Source organism: Microcaecilia unicolor, chromosome 11 (genome assembly GCF_901765095.1).
Source record: "Microcaecilia unicolor chromosome 11, aMicUni1.1, whole genome shotgun sequence".
NCBI classification, from domain to species: Eukaryota; Metazoa; Chordata; class Amphibia; order Gymnophiona; family Siphonopidae; genus Microcaecilia; species Microcaecilia unicolor.
Genome location: NC_044041.1, coordinates 101,526,378 through 101,547,618, shown reverse-complemented (window position 1 = coordinate 101,547,618; position 21,241 = coordinate 101,526,378). Strand labels below are relative to the sequence as shown.

Sequence of the window (21,241 nt, the reverse complement as noted above, 5' to 3'; positions counted from 1 at the left end):
ATAGGTGCGAGCCGTCCGAGAATCCAGCAGAGCTCCTATGAATTTGAGTTTCTGCACTGGGAGAAGATGGGACTTTGGATAATTTATCACAAACCCCAGTAGCTCCAGGAGGCGAATAGTCATCTGCATGGACTGCAGGGCTCCTGCCTCGGATGTGTTCTTCACCAGCCAATCATCGAGATATGGGAACACGTGTACCCCCAAGTCTGCGAAGTGCCACTGCTACTACAGCCAAGCACTTCGTGAACACTCTGGGCGCAGAGGCGAGCCCAAAGGGTAGCACACAGTACTGGAAGTGACGTGTGCCCAGCTGAAATCGCAGATACTGTCTGTGAGCTGGCAGTATCGGGATGTGCGTGTAGGCGTCCTTCAAGTCCAGAGAGCATAGCCAATCGTTTTCCTGAATCATGGGGAGAAGGGTGCCCAGGGAAAGCATCCTGAACTTTTCTTTGAGCAGATATTTGTTCAGGGCCCTTAGGTCTAGGATGGGACGCATCCCCCCTGTTTTCTTTTCCACAAGGAAGTACCTGGAATAGAATCCCAGCCCTTCTTGCCCGGATGGCACGGGCTCGACTGCATTGGCGCTGAGAAGGGCGGAGAGTTCCTCTGCAAGTACCTGCTTGTGTTGGAAGCTGTAAGACTGAGCTCCCGGTGGACAATTTGGAGGTTTTGAGGCCAAATTGAGGGTGTATCCTTGACGGACTATTTGGAGAACCCACTGATCGGAGGTTATGAGAGGCCACCTTTGGTGAAAAGCTTTCACCCTCCCTCCGACTGGCAGGTCGCCCGGCACTGACACTCGGATGTCGGCTATGCTCTGCTGGAGCCAGTCAAAAGCTCGTCCCTTGCTTTTGCTGGGGAGCCGAGGGGCCTTGCTGAGGCGCACGCTGCTGACGAGAGCGAGCGCTGGGGCTTAGCCTGGGCCGCAGGCTGTCGAGAAGGAGGATTGTACCTACGCTTACCAGAAGAGTAGGGAACAGTCTTCCTTCCCCAAAAAAATCTTTTACCTGTAGAGGTAGAGGCTGAAGGCTGCCGGCGGGAGAACTTGTCAAATGCGGTGTCCCGCTGGTGGAGATGCTCTACCACCTGCTCGACTTTTTCTCCAAAAATATTATCCACACGGCAAGGCGAGTCCGCAATCCGCTGCTGGATTCTATTCTCCAGGTCGGAGGCACGCAGCCATGAGAGTCTGCGCATCACCACACCTTGAGCAGCGGCCCTGGACTCAACATCAAAGGTGTCATACACCCATCTGGCCAGGAATTTTCTGCACGCCTTCAGCTGCCTGACCACCTCCTGAAATGGCTTGGCTTGCTCAGGGGGGAGCTTGTCCACCAAGCCCGCCAACTGCCGCACATTGTTCCGCATGTGTATGCTCGTGTAGAGCTGATAGGACTGAATCTTGGCTACGAGCATAGAAGAATGGTAGGCCTTCCTCCCAAAGGAGTCCAAGGTTCTAGAGTCCTTGCCCGGGGGCGCCAAAGCATGCTCCCTAGAACTCTTGGCCTTCTTTAGGGCCAAATCCACAACTCCAGAGTCATGAGGCAACTGAGTGCGCATCAGATCTGGGTCCCCATGGATCCGGTACTGGGACTCGATCTTCTTGGGAATGTGGGGATTACTTAGAGGCTTGGTCCAGTTCGCCAGCAATGTCTTTTTGAGGACATGATGCATGGGTACTGTGGACGCTTCCTTAGGTGGAGAAGGATAGTCCAGGAGCTCAAACATTTCAGCCCTGGGCTCGTCCTCCACAACCACCAGGAAGGGGATGGCCGTAGACATCTCCCGGACAAAGGGAGGGAAAGACAGGCTCTCAGGAGGAGAAAGCTGTCTTTCAGGAGAGGAAGTGGGATCAGAAGGAAGACCCTCAGACTCCTCGTCAGAGAAATATCTGATGTCTTCTTCCTCTTCCCACGAGGCCTCACGATCGGTGTCAGACACAAGTTCACGGACCTGTGTCTGCAACCGTGCCCGGCTCGACTCCATGGAACCACGGCCACGGTGGGAGCGTTGAGAGGTAGACTCCCTCGCCCGCACCGGCAAAGCTCCCTCCGCCGACGTAGTCGGGGAGCCTTCCTGGGAGGCTACCGCACTCGGTACCGCAAGCGGCACCGATGTCGGAGACCTCACCCCGGGCAATGGGCCAGCCGGCGCCTCGCTCGACAGTACCGGTGGCGCAAGCACCCCCGGTACCGGAGGAGTAGGGCGCAACAGCTCTCCCAGGATCTCTGGGAGAACGGCCCGGAGGCTCTCGTGCAGAGCGGCTGTGGAAAAAGACATGGAAGCCGATGTAGGAGTCGATGTCAGAACCTGTTCCGGGCGTGGAGGCTGTTCCGGGCTGTCCAAAGGGGAGCGCATCGACACCTCTTGAACAGAGGGCGAGCGGTCCTCTCGGTGCCGATGCTTACTGAGTGCCGACTCCCTCGGCGACCCAGAGCTCTCGGTGCCGACACGGGAAGGGGACCGGTGACGATGCTTCTTAGATTTTTTGGAACGAAGCACGTCACCGGAGCTTCCCGGCACCGACGAGGACGTAGAATCCAGCCGTCTCTTCCTCAGGGCCGAGGCCGAAGAGGGTCGGTCTCGGGGGGGCTGTACCGCAGGAGCCCTCAGGGTAGGGGGAGACCCACCCGAAGGCTCACCGCCACCAGCAGGGGAATGGACAGCCCTCACCTGCACTCCAGACGAAGCACCACCGTCTGACGACATCAGCAGACGAGGAGGTCTCGATACCACCGACGCAGCCCTCCGATGTCGCCCCGATGCAGAGGGCCGATGCCTCGATGCACTCGATGCAATCGGGGGCGAGGATGAAGGTCCGGGCGCCGACGACGTCGAAGCAGTCGATACTCCCGGTGCCGATGCCGACGAAGAGCCCGAGAACAAAACGTTCCACTGGGCTAATCTCGCTACCTGAGTCCGCTTTTGCAAAAGAGAATACAGACTACAGGCCTGAGGGCGGTGCCCAGACTCCAGACACTGAAGACACGACGCGTGCCTGTCAGTGAGCGAGATTACCCGGGCGCACTGGGTGCACTTCTTGAAGCTGCTGGAAGACTTCGATGTCATGGGCGGAAAAATCGCGCAGGCGAGATCAAAACTCGAAATGGCGAAAATGGCACCATAAAAATAGGGGGAAGAAAAACTTCGACCGAGGCCTCAAAGGGGCCTACCCCGACGACGAAAGAAAACTTACTGGGGCAAAACTAGAAATACGGGAAGGGAGAAAACCATAAAGGTCTCCTTCCGACACCTTTTTTTTTTTGAAGAACGAAGTCGATAAACGACGCGCGAGGTCAACTTTGGGGCGCGAACGGCGAAACACGACCGTATCGAGCGCGGACAAAAGAAGACTGGCCGGCACGAGCCGGTTCGGGCGGGAAGACGGCCGCGCATGCGCGGTGCGCATCGGCGCGCGAGGACTAGCAAAGGACTTTGCTAGAAAGTGTTCCGATTGGAGGGGCTGCCGTGGACGTCACCCATCAGTGAGAACAAGCAGCCTGCTTGTCTTCGGAGAAGCAGCCTCATACTCTTGGCTCTTTTGAGCGCGTCCACCACCAGGGACTTATAGGGTAACTGAGACCTCATCAATCCAGGTTCACCGTGGATCCGATAATGAGAATCCATTTTCTTAGGGATCAAGGGGCCACATAGAGGGGACACCCAGTTTCACATAAGGATTTCCCTGAGTACCTTATGCAAAGGAGCTGTCACTGCCTCTTTAGGTGGAGAGGTGTAGTCCAGGACTTTCAGCATCTCAGCCCTGGGCTCATCCTCCTCATCTACAGGGAATGGAATGGCCTGAGCCATTTCCCGTACAAAAGATGAAAAGGAGAGGGTCTCGAGACAGTCTCATTTGAGGTGAAGGTGAAGAGGAAGGTTCAGAGGGAATCCCAAAAGACCCATATGAGAAGTACCTGTTTTACTGCCATTCCAAGTTCAGGTTATAGAACAATTTGCAAACCCAATAGGCAAACTTACAGCCCACTTATGAGAAAATAATCTCTTCCAACAATGATGAAAGTTTTCTGTTAAACTTAACATAACTGATTTGTCTTTATTGATACATAACATAACTGATTTGTTTTTATTGATACATAAGCCAGTGAATGTGTCAAAATCCTGCAGATGAGTCAGAATCACTGACAGCATGCCCTGCAGACTGCGCAATGCCATCAATAAATCAGCAACAAACAAAAAAACAGCACCACGGGCCTTTAAAATGGAACAAAGTTCTTTAATGAATGAGCCTTGACCCGACACGGGCCGTGTTTCGGTGACTAGCACCTGCGTCAGGGGTCACAGTGATGACGTGGAAAACTTGGGGAATAACTCGAATATTTTCATCTACAATATTCCTTACCCCACGTCTCACGTAGCAAAAGTTATAAAGCACCAAGGCACCTTCACTTTCTGTATCCATTTGGATACAGAAAGTGAAGGTGCCTTGGTGCTTTATAACTTTTGCTACATGAGACGTGGGGTAAGGAATATTGTAGATGAAAATATTCGAGTTATTCCTCAAGTTTTCCACGTCATCACTGTGACCCCTGACGCAGGTGCTAGTCACCAAAACACGGCCCGTGTTGGGTCAAGGCTCATTCATTAAAGAACTTTGTTCCATTTTAAAGGCCCGTGGTGCTGTTTTTTGTTTGGACTTTAGTTTGTACTTTGTTCCCTCTCTTTTGTTATATCAATAAATCAGCAAAATAATGCTGTCTTAAATTCATATGTCTCAGCTGCAATACCTGAATCACAGGGTCCGGAAAGAGGCACTGTGCTAAAGGCTCCATGTATAAAATAAAAAGGAGCTGGGATAACACTCTGGCAGTAGGACTTCCCCTCAAAATCGTACCGTCAAAGTCTAATAACTAACACCCACCATAAATATTTCCATGACACAAAATCAAAAGCTTTCTCAATGTCAAATTTAATTAGAGCCTCCTGTTTTAAATGCAGAGTGAATCACTGCAATTACACTATGAATATTTGCCACTGCATTTCTACCAGACACAAAGCCCACCTGAGATCTGGCCGCTAAGAGCCTCTTATACAAAGCCGCAGTAGTGATTCCTGCGTGGTAAATAAGGAAGCCATTCAATTCCTATGGGCTTCCTCTCATTTGCTGTGCGGCTTGATAAAAGAGGCCCTAAGCTAGGAAGCAAATCACTTAATCTATTAACAATTACCTTCACATAAATTTTGGCACCCACATTAAAGATATAGATCAATAAGATTTCACCAGTGTGGGATCCCTTCATGTCTTCGAATTAATGTAAAGCGAAGTTACTTACCTGTAGCAGGTATTCTCCAAGGACAGCAGGCTGATTGTTCTTACATGTGGGTCGGCGTCCACGGTGGCCCCAGGAACGGAGATTTTTTCTAGAGCTTTACGACAGCCAGCAAAGCGCGGGACGGACGAACTGCGCATGCGCGGCTATCTTCCCGCCCACGCGTCCGTTCCCGCCTCAGTTATATTAAAAGCAAATAAAGAATAAAACAAGTCCAGAGGGGAGGTGGGTGGGTTGCTGAGAACAATCAGCCTGCTGTCCTCGGAGAATAACTTGTATGTAACTTCGCTTTCTCCGAGGACAAGCGGGCTGCTTGTTCTCACGTGTAGGGTATCCCTAGCCTCAAGCTCACTCAAAACAACAAAGAAAGGTCAATTGGGCCTCGCAACAGCGAGGACACAACAGAGATTGATCTACGAAGAAACAGCTAACTGAGAATGCAGCCTGGAACAGGACAAAAATGGGCCTGGGGGGGGGGGGGGGGGGGGTGGAGTTGGATTCTAGACCCCAAACAGATTCTGCAACACTGACTGCTCGAACCGACTGTTGCGTCGGGAGTCCTGCTGAAGGTAGTAATGAGATGTGAATGTGTGGACAGATGACCACGTCGCAGCCTTCCAAATCTCTTCAATGGAGGCTGACTTCAAGTGAGCCACTGACGCTGCCATGGCTCTAACACTATGAGACGTGACATGACCCTCAAGAGTCAGCCCAACCTGGGCGTAAGTGAAGGAAATGCGATCTGCTAGCCAATTTGAAATGGTAGGTTTCCCGACAGCAACTCCCTTCCTGTTCGGATCAAAAGAAACAAACATTTGGCCGAACTGTCTGAAGGGGCTTGTCCGCTCCACATAGAAGGCCAATGCTCTCTTGCAGTCCAATGTATGCAACTGACGTTCAGCAGGGCGGGTATGAGGACGGGGAAAAAATGTTGGCAAGACAATTGACTGGTTCAGATGGAACTCCGACACCACCTTCGGCAGGAGCTTAGGATGAGTGCGGAGCACTACTCTGTTATGATGAAATTTAGTATAGGAAGCATGGGCTACCAAGGCTTGAAGCTCACTGACTCTACGAGTTGAAGTAACCGCCACCAAGAAAATGACCTTTCAAGTCAAATACTTCAGATGGCAGGAATTTAGTGGCTCAAAAGGAGGCTTCATCAGCTGGGTGAGAACGACGTTGAGATCCCATGACACTGGTGGAGCTTTGACACAGGGCTTTGACAAAAGCCAACCTCTCATGAAGCGAACAACTAAAGGCTGTCCAGAGATCGGCTTACCTTCTACACGATAATGAAAAGCACTAATTGCACTAAGATGAACTGTTACGGAGTTGGTCTTGACACCAGACTCTGATAAGTGTAGAAGGTATTCAAGCAGGGTCTGTGTAGGACAAGAAAAAGGATCTAGGGCCTTGCTGTCACACCAGACAGCAAACCTCCTCCATTTGAAAGAGTAAAACCTCTTCGTGGAATCTTTTCTGGAAGAAAGCAAGACTCAGGAGACACCCTCAAAAACACCCAAGGAGGCAAAGTCTACGCCCTCAACATCCAGGCCGTGAGATCCAGAGACTGGAGGTTGGGATGCAGAAGTGCCCCCTCGTTCTGAGTGTTGGAAAACACTCAAATCTCCACGGTTCTTCAGAGGACAACTCCAGAAGAAGAGGGAACCAAATCTGACGCGGCCAAAAGGGAGCAATCAGAATCATGGTTCCGCGATCTTGCTTGAGTGTCAACAAAGTCTTCCCCACCAGAGGTATGGGAGGATATGCATACAGAAGACCGTTCCCCCAGAGAAGAAGGAGAAAAGCATCCGATGCTAGTCCGTCATGGGCCTGAAGTCTGGAACAGAACTGATGGACCTTGTGATTGATCTGAGTGGCGAAAAGATCCACCAAGGGGGTGCCCCAAGCTTGGAAGATTTTGTGCACTATACGCGAGTTGAGCGACCGCTCGTGAGGTTGCATTATTCTGCTCAATCTGTCGGCCAGACTGTTGTTTACGCCTGCCAGATACGTGGCCTGGAGAAACATGCTGTGACGGCGAGCCCAAAGCCACATCTGGACGGCCTCCCAACACAGGGGGGCGAGATCCGGTGCCCCCCTGCTTGTTGACGTAATATATGGCAACCTGGTTGTCTGTCTGAATGTGAATAATTTGATTGGACAGCCGATCTCTGAAAGCCTTCAGAGCGTTCCAGATCGCTCACAGCTCCAGGAGATTGATCTGAAGACCTGACTCCTGGAGGGACCAAACTCCCTGAGTGTGGAGCCCATCTACATGCGCTCCCCACCCCAGGAGAGATGCATCCGTGGTCAGCACTTTTTGAGGCTGAGGAATTTGGAAGGGACGTCCCAGGGTCAAATTGGATCGAATTGTCCACCACTGAAGGGAATTGTGAAAATTGGTGGACAGCTGGATCACATCCTCTAGATTCCCCCCACTTGATACCATTGGGAAGCTAGGATCCATTGAGCAGATCTCATGTGCAGGCGTGCCATGGGCATCACATGAACCATGGAGGCCATGTGGCCTAGAAGTCTCAACATCTGCCAAGTAGTGATCTGCTGCGATGCCCTGGCCATGGAAACGAGAGACAGAAGGTTGTCTGCTCTCGTCTCGAGAAGATAGGCCCAAGCTGCCTGAGAGTGCAACAGAGCTCCTATGAATTCTAGTTGTTGAATTGGAAGAAGGTGGGACTTTGGGTAATTGATGACAAACCCTAGTACCTCCAAGAGTCGAATAGTCATTTGCATGGGTTGTAGAGCTCCTGCCTCTGAGGTACTCTTCACCAGCCAATCGTTGAAATAAAGGAACACATGTACTCCCAGTCTGCATAGCGACTCTGTAACCACCGCAAGGCATTTTGTAAACACCCAGGGCGCGGAGGCGAACCCAAACGGCAGCACACAATACTGAAAATGCTGTGTTTCCAGACGGAATCGCAGATACTTCCTGTGAGCTGGAAGTATCGGAATGTGAGTGTAAGCATCCTTTAAGTCCAGAGAGCATAGCCAATCGTTTTTCTGAATCATGGGAAGATGGGTGCCCAGGGAAACCATCCTGAACTTTTCTCTGACCAGATATTTGTTCAGGGCCCTTAGGTCTAGGATGGGACGCATCCCCCCTGTTTTCTTTTGCACAAGGAAGTACCTGGAATAGAATCCCAGCCCTTCTTGCCCTGGTGGAACGGGCTTGACTGCATTGGCGCTGAGAAGGGCAGAGAGTTCCTCTGCAAGTACCTGCCTGTGCTGGAAGCTGAAAGACTGAGCTCCCAGTGGACAATTTGGAGGTCTGGAGATCAAATTGAGGGAGTACCCCAACCGGTCTATTTTAAGAACCCACTGTTATGTCCCTCACCTGGTGCTAGGCCTGCGCGGCCGATTCGCCGGCGAGTCGTGGCCCGGCGAAGATAGCCGGCCATCTTGGTGTTGGTTAGCTTCAGGAAGAAAGGAGGGTCTGTTTCTGTTTCCTATTTCTGGCAACCGTCATCTGGGTTGGATCAATGGCCGCAGCCATCTTGGATAGATCAGGTCCTGGGAAGCCATCTTGGAGTAACGAGGTCAGGAAGGAAGCCCATATTTGGACGTAGGCACCTCTGCTGATGGGGACAGCCATCTTGAATCAGTTGCACATGCTTGAGCCTAATTCCTCCACTACTTAAGGCCCTGCCTTCAGTCCTTCGTTGCTTCGGCCTCAATTGTCTCAGAGGTCCACGCCGGAGTTCTGTTCACCGGCTTTCCTCAGTTCCTGTATTCCTGTGTACCAGACCTTGGCTTGTTTTCCTGACCACAATTGTTTGCTGCCTGCCTAGACCTTGGACTGGTTTGACTATTCTTTGCCCTACGAATTACTTGGCTATTGGACTGTGTCTGCTTGCCCATCAGCCTGGTCAGCAGCTGTGCAACCTCGCCAGTTCCAGAGGTCCTGGTGGCCACCTGTAGCTGGGAGCTCAACTCTTGGTGAACGGTGGTCGCTTCCCAGGTGAAGCTAGGGGTTGTCTGGCTGCCTAACCGAGTGCGGCATCACTCCATCTCTGCCGTGCTCAGTTGGGGCACAGGGGCTCACTTCTACCGGGTCATAACACCCACCGGTCGGAGGTTATGAGAGGCCACCTTTGGTAAAAAGATTTTAACTTCCCTCCGACCGGTAGATTGTCTGGCACAGGTACGTTTATGGAACTATGCTCAGCTGGAGCCAGTCAAAAGCCTGTCCCTTGCTTTTGCTAGGGAGCTGCAGGGGCCTGTCTGGGAGCACGCTGTTGACATGAACGAGCGCGCTGGGGCTGAGCCTGAGAAGGCTGTCGGGAAGGTGTATTGTACCTACGCTTATTGTAAGCATAGGGAGCATTCCTCCTTCCCCTGAAAAAACATCTACCTGTTGAGGTAGATGCTGAAGATGCCCGGTGGGAGAGTTTGTCGAGGGTGGTTTCCCGCTGGTGGAGCTGCTCTACCACCTGCTTGACCTTCTCGCCAAAAATGTTACCTTCCCGGCAAGGGACATCTGCAAGCCGCTGCTGGATCCGATTGTCCAGGTCAGAGGCACGCAGCCATGAGAGTCTGCGCATCACTATACCTTGAGCAGCGGATCTGGATGCAACATCAAAAGTGTCATAAGCACCCCTGGACAGGAATTTCCGACACGCCTTCAGCTGCCTGACCACCTCCTGAAAAGACCTGGCGATCTCTGGAGGGAGCTTATCTACCAAGTCCGCCAGTTGCTTGACATTCTTCCGCATGTGAATGCTTGTGTAGAGCTGGTAGGACTGAATTTTGAACATGAGCATAGAGGACTGGTAGGCCTTCCTCCCCAAAGAGTCTAAAGTCTTAGCCTGTCGCCCCGGGGGCGCTGAGGCGAAATCTCTAGTACTTCTGGCTCTCTTGAGAGTGGAATCCATAACCACAGAGTCGTGAGGTAACTGTGACCTCATCAACTCAGGTTCTCCATGGATCCGATATTGGGACTCCACTTTCTTAAAGATGGTGGGATTAGATAATGGTTTCATCCAATTCCTCAGCAATGTCTCCTTAAGGACATTATGCAGAGGGGCAGTGGATGACTCCTTAGGTGGCGAAGGATAGTCCAGGACCTCGAGCATCTCAGTCCTGGGATCATCCTCATTTACCACAGGGAAGGGAATGCCCACAGACATTTCCCGGACAAAGGAGGAGAACGACAGACTCTCCGGTGGGGAAAGCTTCCTTTCAGGGGAAGGAGTGGGGTCAGAAGGAAGACCACAAATCTCCTCGGAAGAGAAATATCTGGGGTCTTCCCCTTCATCCCAGGAGGCATCCTCCTCGGTATCGGACAGGAGTTCATGAACTACACTCCGAAACTAGGCCCGTCTCGACGCAGAGGAACCATGTCCTCGATGGCGATGTCAAGAGGTCGACTCCCATGCTGGCGGCGATGAAGCTCCCTCCATCAACGTCGAGTCAACCTGGGTAGCAGCCGAGGCCGATGCCGCAAGTGGTACCGGCATTGGGGACCTCACCACAGGCACAGCCGCTTCCATCAACGGTACCGAGGGCGCAAGCACTCCCGGTACCGGAACAGACTGATGCAGCAGCCCTTCCAGGAGGCCCGGAAGAATGGCTTGAATGCTCTCCTCCAGAGTCGCTGTCGAGGAAGGCTGTGGGGCCGGTACCGGAGTCGAAGTCAGAATCTGCAAAGGCCTGGGAGGCGGTACCGAGCTGTCCAAAGATCGACGCACCGACACCTCTTGTATGGAGGGTGAGCGCTCCTCCCGGCGTTGGCGCTTTCCGGGTGCCAAATCCCTCGACGCCCCAGAGCTCCCGGTACTGTGCCTCGAGGGAGACCGGTGCCGATGCTACTTCGCCTTCGCTCGAAGCACGTCACCGGTACTCCTCGGTACCGACGAGGAGGATGTGGAATCCACATGCCTCCTCGGGGTCGGGTCCGACATTGGGTCGGTCCCGGTGGGCCTGCACGACAGGAGCCTCCGAGACAGGTGGAGACCCACTCGACGGCTGACTACTTCCAGCTACAGGGGAAGTTCGGACAGCCATTACCTGCGCTCCCGATGTCGATGCCATCCCCGGTGCCAATACCGACGCCGAGGAATCAGTCGGCGCTCCGAAAAGGCGGTCCCGAAGAGCTCTTGACGCCTGTGTCCGCTTTTTCAAGCTAAGACACAACTTGCAAGCGTTTGGGCAATGGTCAGGCCCAAGGCACTGAATGCACCAGGAGTACGGGCCAGTGCCAGAGATCGACCGCTGGCACCGAGCACACTGGAAGGCTTCGATGGTATCAGTGGAAAAATCGTGGCGGCAAAGTCAAACGGCTCGACTGTGCCAACTTAGGGCACAAAAAAGGGAACCGCAGACGGGTGGCCCTAAAGGATGCGACGGAACCGAGAGGAAACTTATTAAGGACAAAAACTAAGGAAAAAAAGAGGCATTTCGTTTTCTTTTTTTTACTAGAAAAGAAAAAAACAAGAAAAAGGCGACGGGAAACAAGAAAAAAGCGGCAAACAGCACGCGAAAAGGCGCCTAAGTTTTTCCTGGGACTTAAGGGAGAGAGACCGACAAGCAGCCACTCTCCACCGCGGAAAAGAAAAACTGAGACGGGAACGGACGCGCAGGCGGGAAGATGGCCGCGCATGCGCAGTGCGTCCGTCCCATGCTTTGCAGGCTGTAGCAAAGCTCTTTGGATTTTACTAGAAAAAAAATCTCCGTTCTTGGGGCCACCGTGGACGCCGACCCACATGTGAGAACAAGCAGCCTGCTTGTCCCTGCTTGTCCTTGGAGAATAAAAGCTTCACTGGAAGACTCAGGGAGGGACCCACACTCAGCAGAACTCTCAAAGACAGCAGCCAGCACTGGGACAACATAATGCCCCAGAAGCTTGTAAAACTCTATCAGTAGACTATCTGGCCCTGAAGTTTTGTTTGTTGCTGGTTGGCTAATATATCGCCTGTTCAATTTCCATTCCTTCAAGGGGCTATTTAATGGAGTCAAATGCTAAGCGTGGCAAATGCAGATGATGAAAAAAGGGAGCTTTTCAAGAAAGATCTAATCTAATCTATCTGAGATTTGTGGAACGCACTAATCCCAGTTTAAGGTTTTTTGTAATGTGCCACAAACACTTTTATTGATATATTTGTGCTAGCCAATTGGCATTACGCAGTATGAACAAGTAGTATAAACCGAGTACCACCACTGAGTGCAACGATCAAGTCAAACAAGCCCCTGACTTATTATCAAAATAAAAGAACATCTCTTTTCTAAAGTTTTAGAAGCAGAGATTGGATCCTTGGTGATTTCAGATCATGCTGCAGTAATGATTCAATGGTATCTTGCCCAATGAGAGTCTTCCCATTGGTGGAGGATGCTGAGAGGTCTCGAGAAAAATCCAAATTTCCAACAACTTCTATTATGCAAATGGGAGAACTATTCTATGTATAATAAGCAACACATGCATAGGTCAAGATTATTTTGGGAGGTGGCTAAAGTAGTTCTGAGAGGTGAGATTATCTCTCTATATAAAACACATCTCCAACGTTCTATGAAGCCGGAAACCGGATCGGAAGCTGTAGTTGTGTAGATCGCTTTTTCCCCCATGAGTGTCTGCCCCGCCCTCACATCACAACGTGATGATGTCGAGGGCGGAGCAATGACACTCAGCGGATCGCATCGCTCACCCTATTTGACACGTTGGAGGTGCGTTTTATACACAGAGATGACGTCCCATTGAAACGTTACAGGCGCAGTACACGATCTTCGCCACGCACCTCCAAAGTCGCCACCCCTCACCCCTACAACCCCCCCCCCCCCAAGTTGCCACCGCTACCACCCTCCACCCCCCCCCCCAAGGTCGCCGCACCAACTGCTCAACCTTCCACCACAGATCGCCGCTGCTCCCCCCCTCCATCCGAGATGCATTGCAGAATTCTGCACAGTTTGCAAGGAATGAACACAAGCAGCAGATAACCCCAAATATACAATAATACAATAGTCAAGGCCAGATAACACTATGGCCTCCACCACCCTCACAAAATCCACAGCTGGAAGCAAACGATGCAACTTACTCAAAAGATGAAATTTAAAAAATAAGGTTTGAATCAAATGCTGAACCTGCATCTGAAAAGAAAATCCAGAATCCATCAAAATTCCCAAAGACTGCACCTAAGTCAATTATATTTGATAATAATTTGGCTAAAATTCAACAAGATTTGGTTCTTAGTATGGGGGAGAAATTGAATTTTGAGAAATCGTCTAAAGTGTTGGGATTCAGCTTGGACACAAAATTTACTTTAAAAAACCAAGTAGACAATTTAAGTAAAAGAATATTTTTTGAATTTACACAAGAGCAATATGCTCATTTTTTTCCCAAAAACCCTACAAAAAACCTTTTAAAAAGGAAGCAGCCCACCGCAGGCAGCCATCGGCTGTCAGCTCTGCATCTGCTCCTCCTCTCTCCTCTCACGTCACTGCCCCTGGAGTAGAACCCCGGAGGAGCGCAGCGACATGAGAGGTGAGAGGAGGAGCGGATGCAGAGCTCACAGCCGATGGCTGCCTGTGGTGTCCCGCTTCCTTTTTAAAAGCATTTTTGCAGGTTTCCTTTTTTGGGGGGGTTTTGTTTTTGAACAAACATGGGGAAGGGGTTGGAAGAGGGGGTCCTGCACAGCTGTCTCTACTGTAACCCAAGGTTAAGCAACAGTTATGGCAGACAGCGGAATCCGGGTGGGGCCTGAAACCACGGAGGGGGGAGGGGTCCTGAGGCCACAGTGGAGGGGGTCCATAGACCTGAGAGGGGGGAGGGGGAGGATGAGGACCGGAAAGGGTCCTGAGACCAGAGACAGAGGGGGGGAGGGGGTCCTCAGAGCACAAAGGGGGGAGGGGGGATCCAGAGACCTGAGAGGAGTGGTGGAGGGAGATCTGACAGGAGGGGGGGAGACAGACCAGAGGGGGAGAGGTCCTGCGACCACAGAGCGGGACAGGCAGGGGGAGGGGGTCCTGCGAACACAGAGAGGGAGGGGGAGGTATCTCTGTCACACACACAAACTCTCACTCTCTCTCTCACAGTCAGTGTCTCTCTCACTCTCATACACTGTCTACAACACATGCTATGTCTCACACTGTATCACAGTCACTCTCTATCCAGCTTATTTTCGAAAGAGAAAGATGCCCATATTTCGACCCAAATCATGAAATGGGTGTCCATTTCCCGTGGGCGCCCAAATCGGTATAATCGAAACCCGATTTTTTGCGTCCTCAACTGCAGTCCGTCACGGAGACGAACAAAGATCACGAGGCTTGTCGGGGGTGTGGCGAAGGCGGGACTGGGCGTGGTTATCGGCCGAGGAGAGATAGGCGTCTTTAGCTGATAATCGAAACAAGAAGGGCGTTTTTGATGAAAATTTGGTCCGCTTTATTTGGACCCTTTTTTTTTCAGGTCCAAGTCCTATAAAAGTACCCCAACTGACCAGATGACCACCGGAGGGAATCGGGGATGACCTCCCCTGACTCCCCCAGTGGTCACTTTTAGATCCCTTTCATGTGTTAGCCACGTTACAGCACTTAGTTCTTACCTTGAATGTTGCTGAAAGAGGGCATTTTACACCATTCCGCCAGCTTGGACCTACTGCTAATCTCAGTACCAGCGAGACTCGTTGCCAGTGGGGCACAACCTCTGATCTGCAGTTAACTGTGAGTAAAGGTGCTTATTCAAATAAAGGATGTTTTCAGCTAGATTAGTCTTCAGGTGTGAACTGCTGTGCCAAGGTTATACACCAGCAACAAGTCCTGTCCCTGGAGCACTTTTAGAGGCAGATGCAGCAACCAAACGTAAAAAAATCAAAATCGTTAAAGTCCCTAACGATTTTTAAAAAACGAAGAATGCACCAAAAAAAAAAAAAGTCACACATGCTCAGATCGGTATTCAAACGTACAATGTATCAAAGAATCACAATACACATCGGTAATCGGCCCCTAAATCATGCGCAGAGCAGCCAAGCGTTTTGCTGGCTGCTCTGCGCATGCTGCAAACGTAAAAACAAAACAAAAAAAAAGCCACAACAAATACACGTGGCTACCCGGTCAGCAAAATCCAAAAACAAAGGATCGGGAGGGGGCAAGGGCGCTCATCAGGAGCGTCCTGTATGGACGGCCTTGCCCCCCCCCCCCGCTGCTCCCCCCCCCCGCTGCCCCCCCCCCCCGAAAAAGCAAAATGCTAGCTGCCCCGGTCCCCCTCCCTTCCTGTTCCTGTGTTCTACAGAGCTAACTCCGCCTCCCGTCATTCTTCTGCCCCGTGCCCCGCCCCCGCTGCACCCCCTGAGGTCGACTACGCCGCTCCCCCCCTCCACCGAGACCCCCCTCCCTATTAACGGCCCGAGCAGCGCCTCTCACCTCTTTCAGAAGCGCTGCACGGGCAGGAAGATCTATTGTGTTGGTTGTAGAGTCTCCATGACGTCTCTTCTTCCCTGGCCCAGGCCCCGCCTCCTTCTGACGTAGGTTACTTACGTCAGAAGGAGGCGGGGCCTAGGCCAGGGAAGAAGAGACGTCATGGAGACTACAACCAACACAATAGATCTTCCTGCCCGTGCAGCGCTTCTGAAAGAGGTGAGAGGCGCTGCTCGGGTCGTTAATAGGGAGGGGGGTCTCGGTGGAGGGGGGGAGCGGCGTAGTCGACCTCAGGGGGGGCAGCGGGGGCGGGGCACGGGGCAGAAGAATGACGGGAGGCGGAGTTAGCTCTGCAGAACACAGGAACAGGAAGGGAGGGGGACCGGGGCAGCTAGCATTTTGCTTTTTCGGGGGGGGGGGGGGGGGGGCGGAAAGTGGGGAGCAGCGGGGGGGGGGGGGGGGGGGGGCAAGGCCGTCCATACAGGACGCTCCTGATGAGCGCCTTTGCCCCCTCCCGATCCTTTTTTATTTTTTTTATTTGATGTGTTTGCTGACGTCCTTTGGACCAATCACAGCGCTTTTAGCTCTGCTAATGCGCTGGGATTGGCTCAAAGTTTGTTTATTTTTTCACTTAATGATTTTTCCTGGCACAGAGCTGTCCTAACGAGAGGTCCAGACCTCTCGTTAGTTTTCCTGCCTTTTTCCTGCGTAAAGGCAATCGGAAAAGGTTAGTGCATGTCGTTTCAATGGGGTTTTCACACTAATTGCTCATCTCCATTCCGTTTTCGTTAGCTGCTGGCTTCCTCGGTAAAAGCCCTTTGATGCATGCAACGGATCAAATTTTCCTCGTTGGAGGGTCATTAAAGGCTCATTTAGCTTTAGTGCATCTGCCTCTTAGTGGGTACTGCAGTGCACTTCAGGCAGGCAGACCCAGGCCCATCCCCCCCCCCCCCCCACCCTGTTTTAATTTCCCCCTCTTGGACCTCTTTCTGACTCCAGATCACACGGGGGACTAAAGATACCTATTTTACCTAACAGATTCTGTATGGTTTCTCCAACCTCCATTGTCACCCAATCACAAGGAGGTCTGCTCTGGGTTTGCATTAGGGGCTGTAATCGAATTCTAATTCCCATAACTACTGCTTTCTGTCTTCCTGGATCTAGGTATACTCTGGGCTATTTATGTTCCCAGATAATGCCTAATAAAAATCTGTCTAAGTTTCTCCAGAGACTGAGTGTATGTAATCTGCCTTGTAAACTAAATGTAAGGTAAAGAGAAGATAGAATAAAGACAGAGATAGATTTGAATAAATAGATACATTTTATTTCTTACCCAAAGACAAGTCTTCAAGTTGGTACGAATACAGACATCAGACTTTAATCAGGTACATTCAGCAGATAGATTCTGGGTACAACCGGACAGAGCTTCGCCGTCTGAGATAAGCGTTGGGGCGGATACCAAAGCTATGGCAAATTGTCCCCTCTTTTATACACAAACTCTCCATAGAAGTCAATGGTGAGATACCTAGCTCTCAATTTCTGAGATGATACTTTCCCATGCAGTCTTATCAGCATGTTTTGAGAAGCTTTGAGATAACAGTTCCACATCTGTCTGTGTCGCAATACTTTTCACACCATCTTAAGAACCCTGTATAACCTCTGTAGCCTTCTATACAAAACTAATAGACTCCATTTTGTTCATCTGATTTAAAGTGACAGTTGTACCAGTTTGTGTCAGGACTCATTGTTCAGACCTGCTTTTTACAGATTCTGAAATATTAAATCATGTACTTGTTATTTGGCCTAGTCGGTACTTCTTCATTTATTTTAGGCTTCATAGCTTTGGCACTCACTATTCCAGTGGTAGATCCAAAGCTAGGCCATATATTAACATTCCGTAACACTTGTGGTGGTAAATGGGAGGCCTCTAAAACCCACTGTACCCACATGTAGTTGCCCCCTTCACCCCTAAGAGCTATGGTAGTGTTGTACATTTGTTCCTCCCACAACCAAATGGCTTGGATTAGGATGTTTCTGAGCTGGGCGTTTTTAGTTTCCACTATCACAAAAAAAACAAAAAAACACCCATCTCAGAAGGGACCAAATCCATGGCATTTGGTCTGTCCAAACCATATTTTCAAAACGAAAGATGGACGCCCATCTTTTTCGATAATATGGTCTGTCCCGCCTCTTCATATACCCGTTTTCGGACATAGACGCCCATGGAGATGGGTGTTCGCGTTCGATTATGCCCCTCCATGTGTCGTACAGTCACTCTCAAACACTCTCAATCTTATACACTCTCGATCTCACAGAGAGTCTGTGTATCACACACAGTCTCTCACACTCTGTCTCACACAAAAACTCTCTCACACACACTGTATCTGTGTGAAACACTCTCTCACAATCACTGTGGCTCACATACGCACTCACACACACTCTCTAACAGACACACTCGCAGCCACCCACATTCACTCTCTCTCACACATAGTCACTCTCACACACACTCTCTCAAACATACACACTCTGAGCAAAACCTTGCTAGCGCCCGTTTCATTTGTGTCAGAAACGGGCCTTTTAGTTGCATATAAAGCCGCCCAGAATAAAATAGTTAAAGAACTTTTACTAATTACTCAGGAATTGCATCAAGCTGAATGTAATTTGCCTCAGGGTATAACCGAGATAAAAAGGAACAATTTTTTAAATCATCAGCATTCCTGAATGAACTTTTGCATCATAGGACTTTAAATACATTGACGCATTGGTTCTGCTACGAGAAAATAATCTAAATGACTTTGTGCTGGATGCACCTGCAATATATATTCCCGCTCAAAGGGATGCAATAGGCACCAAGCATCCAAAAAACCCAGATCCCTACTCAGACACGTACCGCTTCACTCCTCTTGGGATCCCTGTCTACAAGACAAAAATGTCTCTATCCAAAAGGGCTCAGCCATGCTATTAAAATCACCTCCAACCACTATATTTCTTCCCGTAACACCCACAAGTGCTCAGCTGAAACCACAGCCGCTTCAGACAGGCTGTGGTTTCAGCTGTTCCTGTGGTCCCGCCCTTCCGCAAACAGGAAATGAGGGCGAGACAAGAGGAACAGCTGAAACCACAGCCTGTCTGAAGCGGCGTCTGTACTTGCTGCCAATCGGAAATCGGAGATGGGGGGGGCGCGGATAGAGGGGAGGGGTCCTGAGACGAGAGAGGGGGGGGGGGGGGTCCTGAGATGACAGAGAGAGAGAGGAGGGGAGGGGGTTCTGACACAAGAGGGAGGGGTGGGGGGGTCCTGAGACAAGAGAGAGAGGGGAGGAGGAGGAGGGAGGAGAGAGGGAGAAGAGGGGTGGGGGGGAGGGGGAACAGGAGGGGGGAGGGGGCCGGGGGCCCTGGAACCTTGCTAGCGCCCGTTTCTTTTCTGTTCGAAACGGGCCTCTTTTACTAGTGGATCATAAAACCCATTTCAGGTCTTAACTGGAAAGTCGGCTGGGCTTTTGGGCCCCCTCTTGTCTGGAACAATGAAGTCTCTGCTGTTGCTGCAGGTAGTGAAGGGACAGAAAATGAAATCACTTTGGTGGATGGAACATCCTTTTCATTTTTCAGTAGGTCTTGCCTATACTGGCCCATGAAGAGCCAATGTCATGCTATACAGGAAATAAGAATAGCATTTGGTAAACCTTCCTCCCAAGAAAGTCCAGAGTAAAAGCATCCTTATGCAATGACTGAAAAACTCCTTAATCTGCCAGTTTGTCACTTGAAACCTGCAAAGTGAAGAGGCATATGCAAGACACTGCAACAATCTGTAACTAAATACCAGGATTATTTCTTTATTCTGGTTTCCATTTGCATTCAATGGATTCCTATCCTGTGCTAGCTAGTTTTTGGATCTGTAGCTCAGTTTAATTTGGATTTTGCTTCAGTTTTTCTAATCTGCTCAAAAGCATAGCAGCCACAGAAGACAAACTCAGGGGCACTTTTACTAAGGTGTGATAGGCCTAATCCAGGCCTACCGTGTGCAGTGCATCCCATGGTAGTTTCTCACTTAACGTGCACTAAACCCACACTGGAAAATATTTTTTATTTTCCAGCACAAGATGCATGCCCATGGACAGAGAGTAGGCATACCTGCGCTAATCAGATAGTGTGGGCACATTACTGTGTGCTACCCAATTAGCATTGGAATAGCATGGGAGCCCTTACCACCTCTTACATAGGTGGCAGTAAAGGCTCCCGTGGTAATGGCCACACGCTAACGGGGAAATTAGCGTGTGGCAATTACAAAAAAATATGGCAAGGCGGCCACTTTACCACCACGCTAAAAGTGGCTGCAGCACACAGAAAGCTCACACACTGACACCAGTGCCGGCCACTTTTTAGTGCAGCTTGGTAAAAGGACCCCTGAATGAGCTATTCTGAAATTAAGTGATAAATGCAAGTACTTTACAATATAATGTAAAGAAACTTGAAGAACTCAGGCTTTTTTAAAGTAGGTACTCACTGGGCACAGGTCTCAGGACATCAGGAATAAGGATCTCCACCAAAGCTTGGTACAGGATGTGATCACAGCTCCGCATCCACTTCATAATGGGGTCATATTCACATATAGTAATTAATTTATCCTTAGGTATGACACCTTCATGTTCTTCATCACTATAGAATAATGTTATATACATCATTAGCCGTTTATATCATGAAACAAAATAAAATTAAACAAATTTTCACTCAGCTGTGTATATAAGCTTCTAAAGAACATAATTATCCAAAGCATGGAGAAGAGACAGCTAAGGAGTGATACGATAGCATTATATAAAATGGAGTGGAGTGGATAGACAATCACTTGTTCACACTTTCCAAAAGTATGTATTTATTATAACATTTCTATCCCGCATTTTCCCAAGAAACCTCAGGGTCAATGCGGCTTACATAACAAATAAAGAAGAAGCATTACAAGACAATATTAATACAAGAGTACAACTATTAAAAAATTTATTTTCATATGAGCTCAACACAGATCTAAAGAAGTGGGCTTTAAGTAAACTTCTAAACAACATATGATCAAATGGGTGACTGATGTACTTGGGTAATGAGTTCCAGAGTTTGGTACTTTGGTAAGAAAAATTAGCATTATGGATAGTTTTGTAGGTTAAGTTTTTACAACTTGGGAAATGTAATATGAGCTATTCTCTAGATGAGGTGGCATTTCGTGGTGACAACTTCATGAGATCTATCATATAAAATCGTTACCATAAAGAATAAAATAAGGACTATACACCATGCAAGGAAGCACCTAAGTAGTAAATCTAAAAATGGTGAAAATATTTCTTCACTCAATTTATATTAAGCTCTGGAATTCATTGCCAGAGAATGTGGTAAAAGCAGTTAATACAGCAGGGTTTTAAAAAAAGGTTTGGACAAGTTCCTACAAGAAGTCCTTAAACCATTAAGGGGACATTGGAAAATCCACTGCTTATTCCCGAGATAAATAGCAAGAACTATGTCTTGCTCTTTTGGGATCTTGCCAGATACTTGTGTTCTGCATTGGCCATTGTTGGAAATAAGATACTGGGCTTGATGGACCTTCG

The 21,241-nt window shown here is 49.8% G+C and overlaps 1 protein-coding gene across 1 annotated transcript in view; it reads right to left on the bottom strand.

The window, feature by feature from the left end:
• Positions 1 to 21,241, bottom strand: part of RFX2 (regulatory factor X2) — a 582,894-nt gene that overhangs the window by 173,292 nt on the left and 388,361 nt on the right. The window contains 1 exon segment of the mRNA XM_030218518.1: positions 20,158 to 20,309. Within this exon segment, the coding sequence (XP_030074378.1) occupies positions 20,158 to 20,309 (152 nt within the window).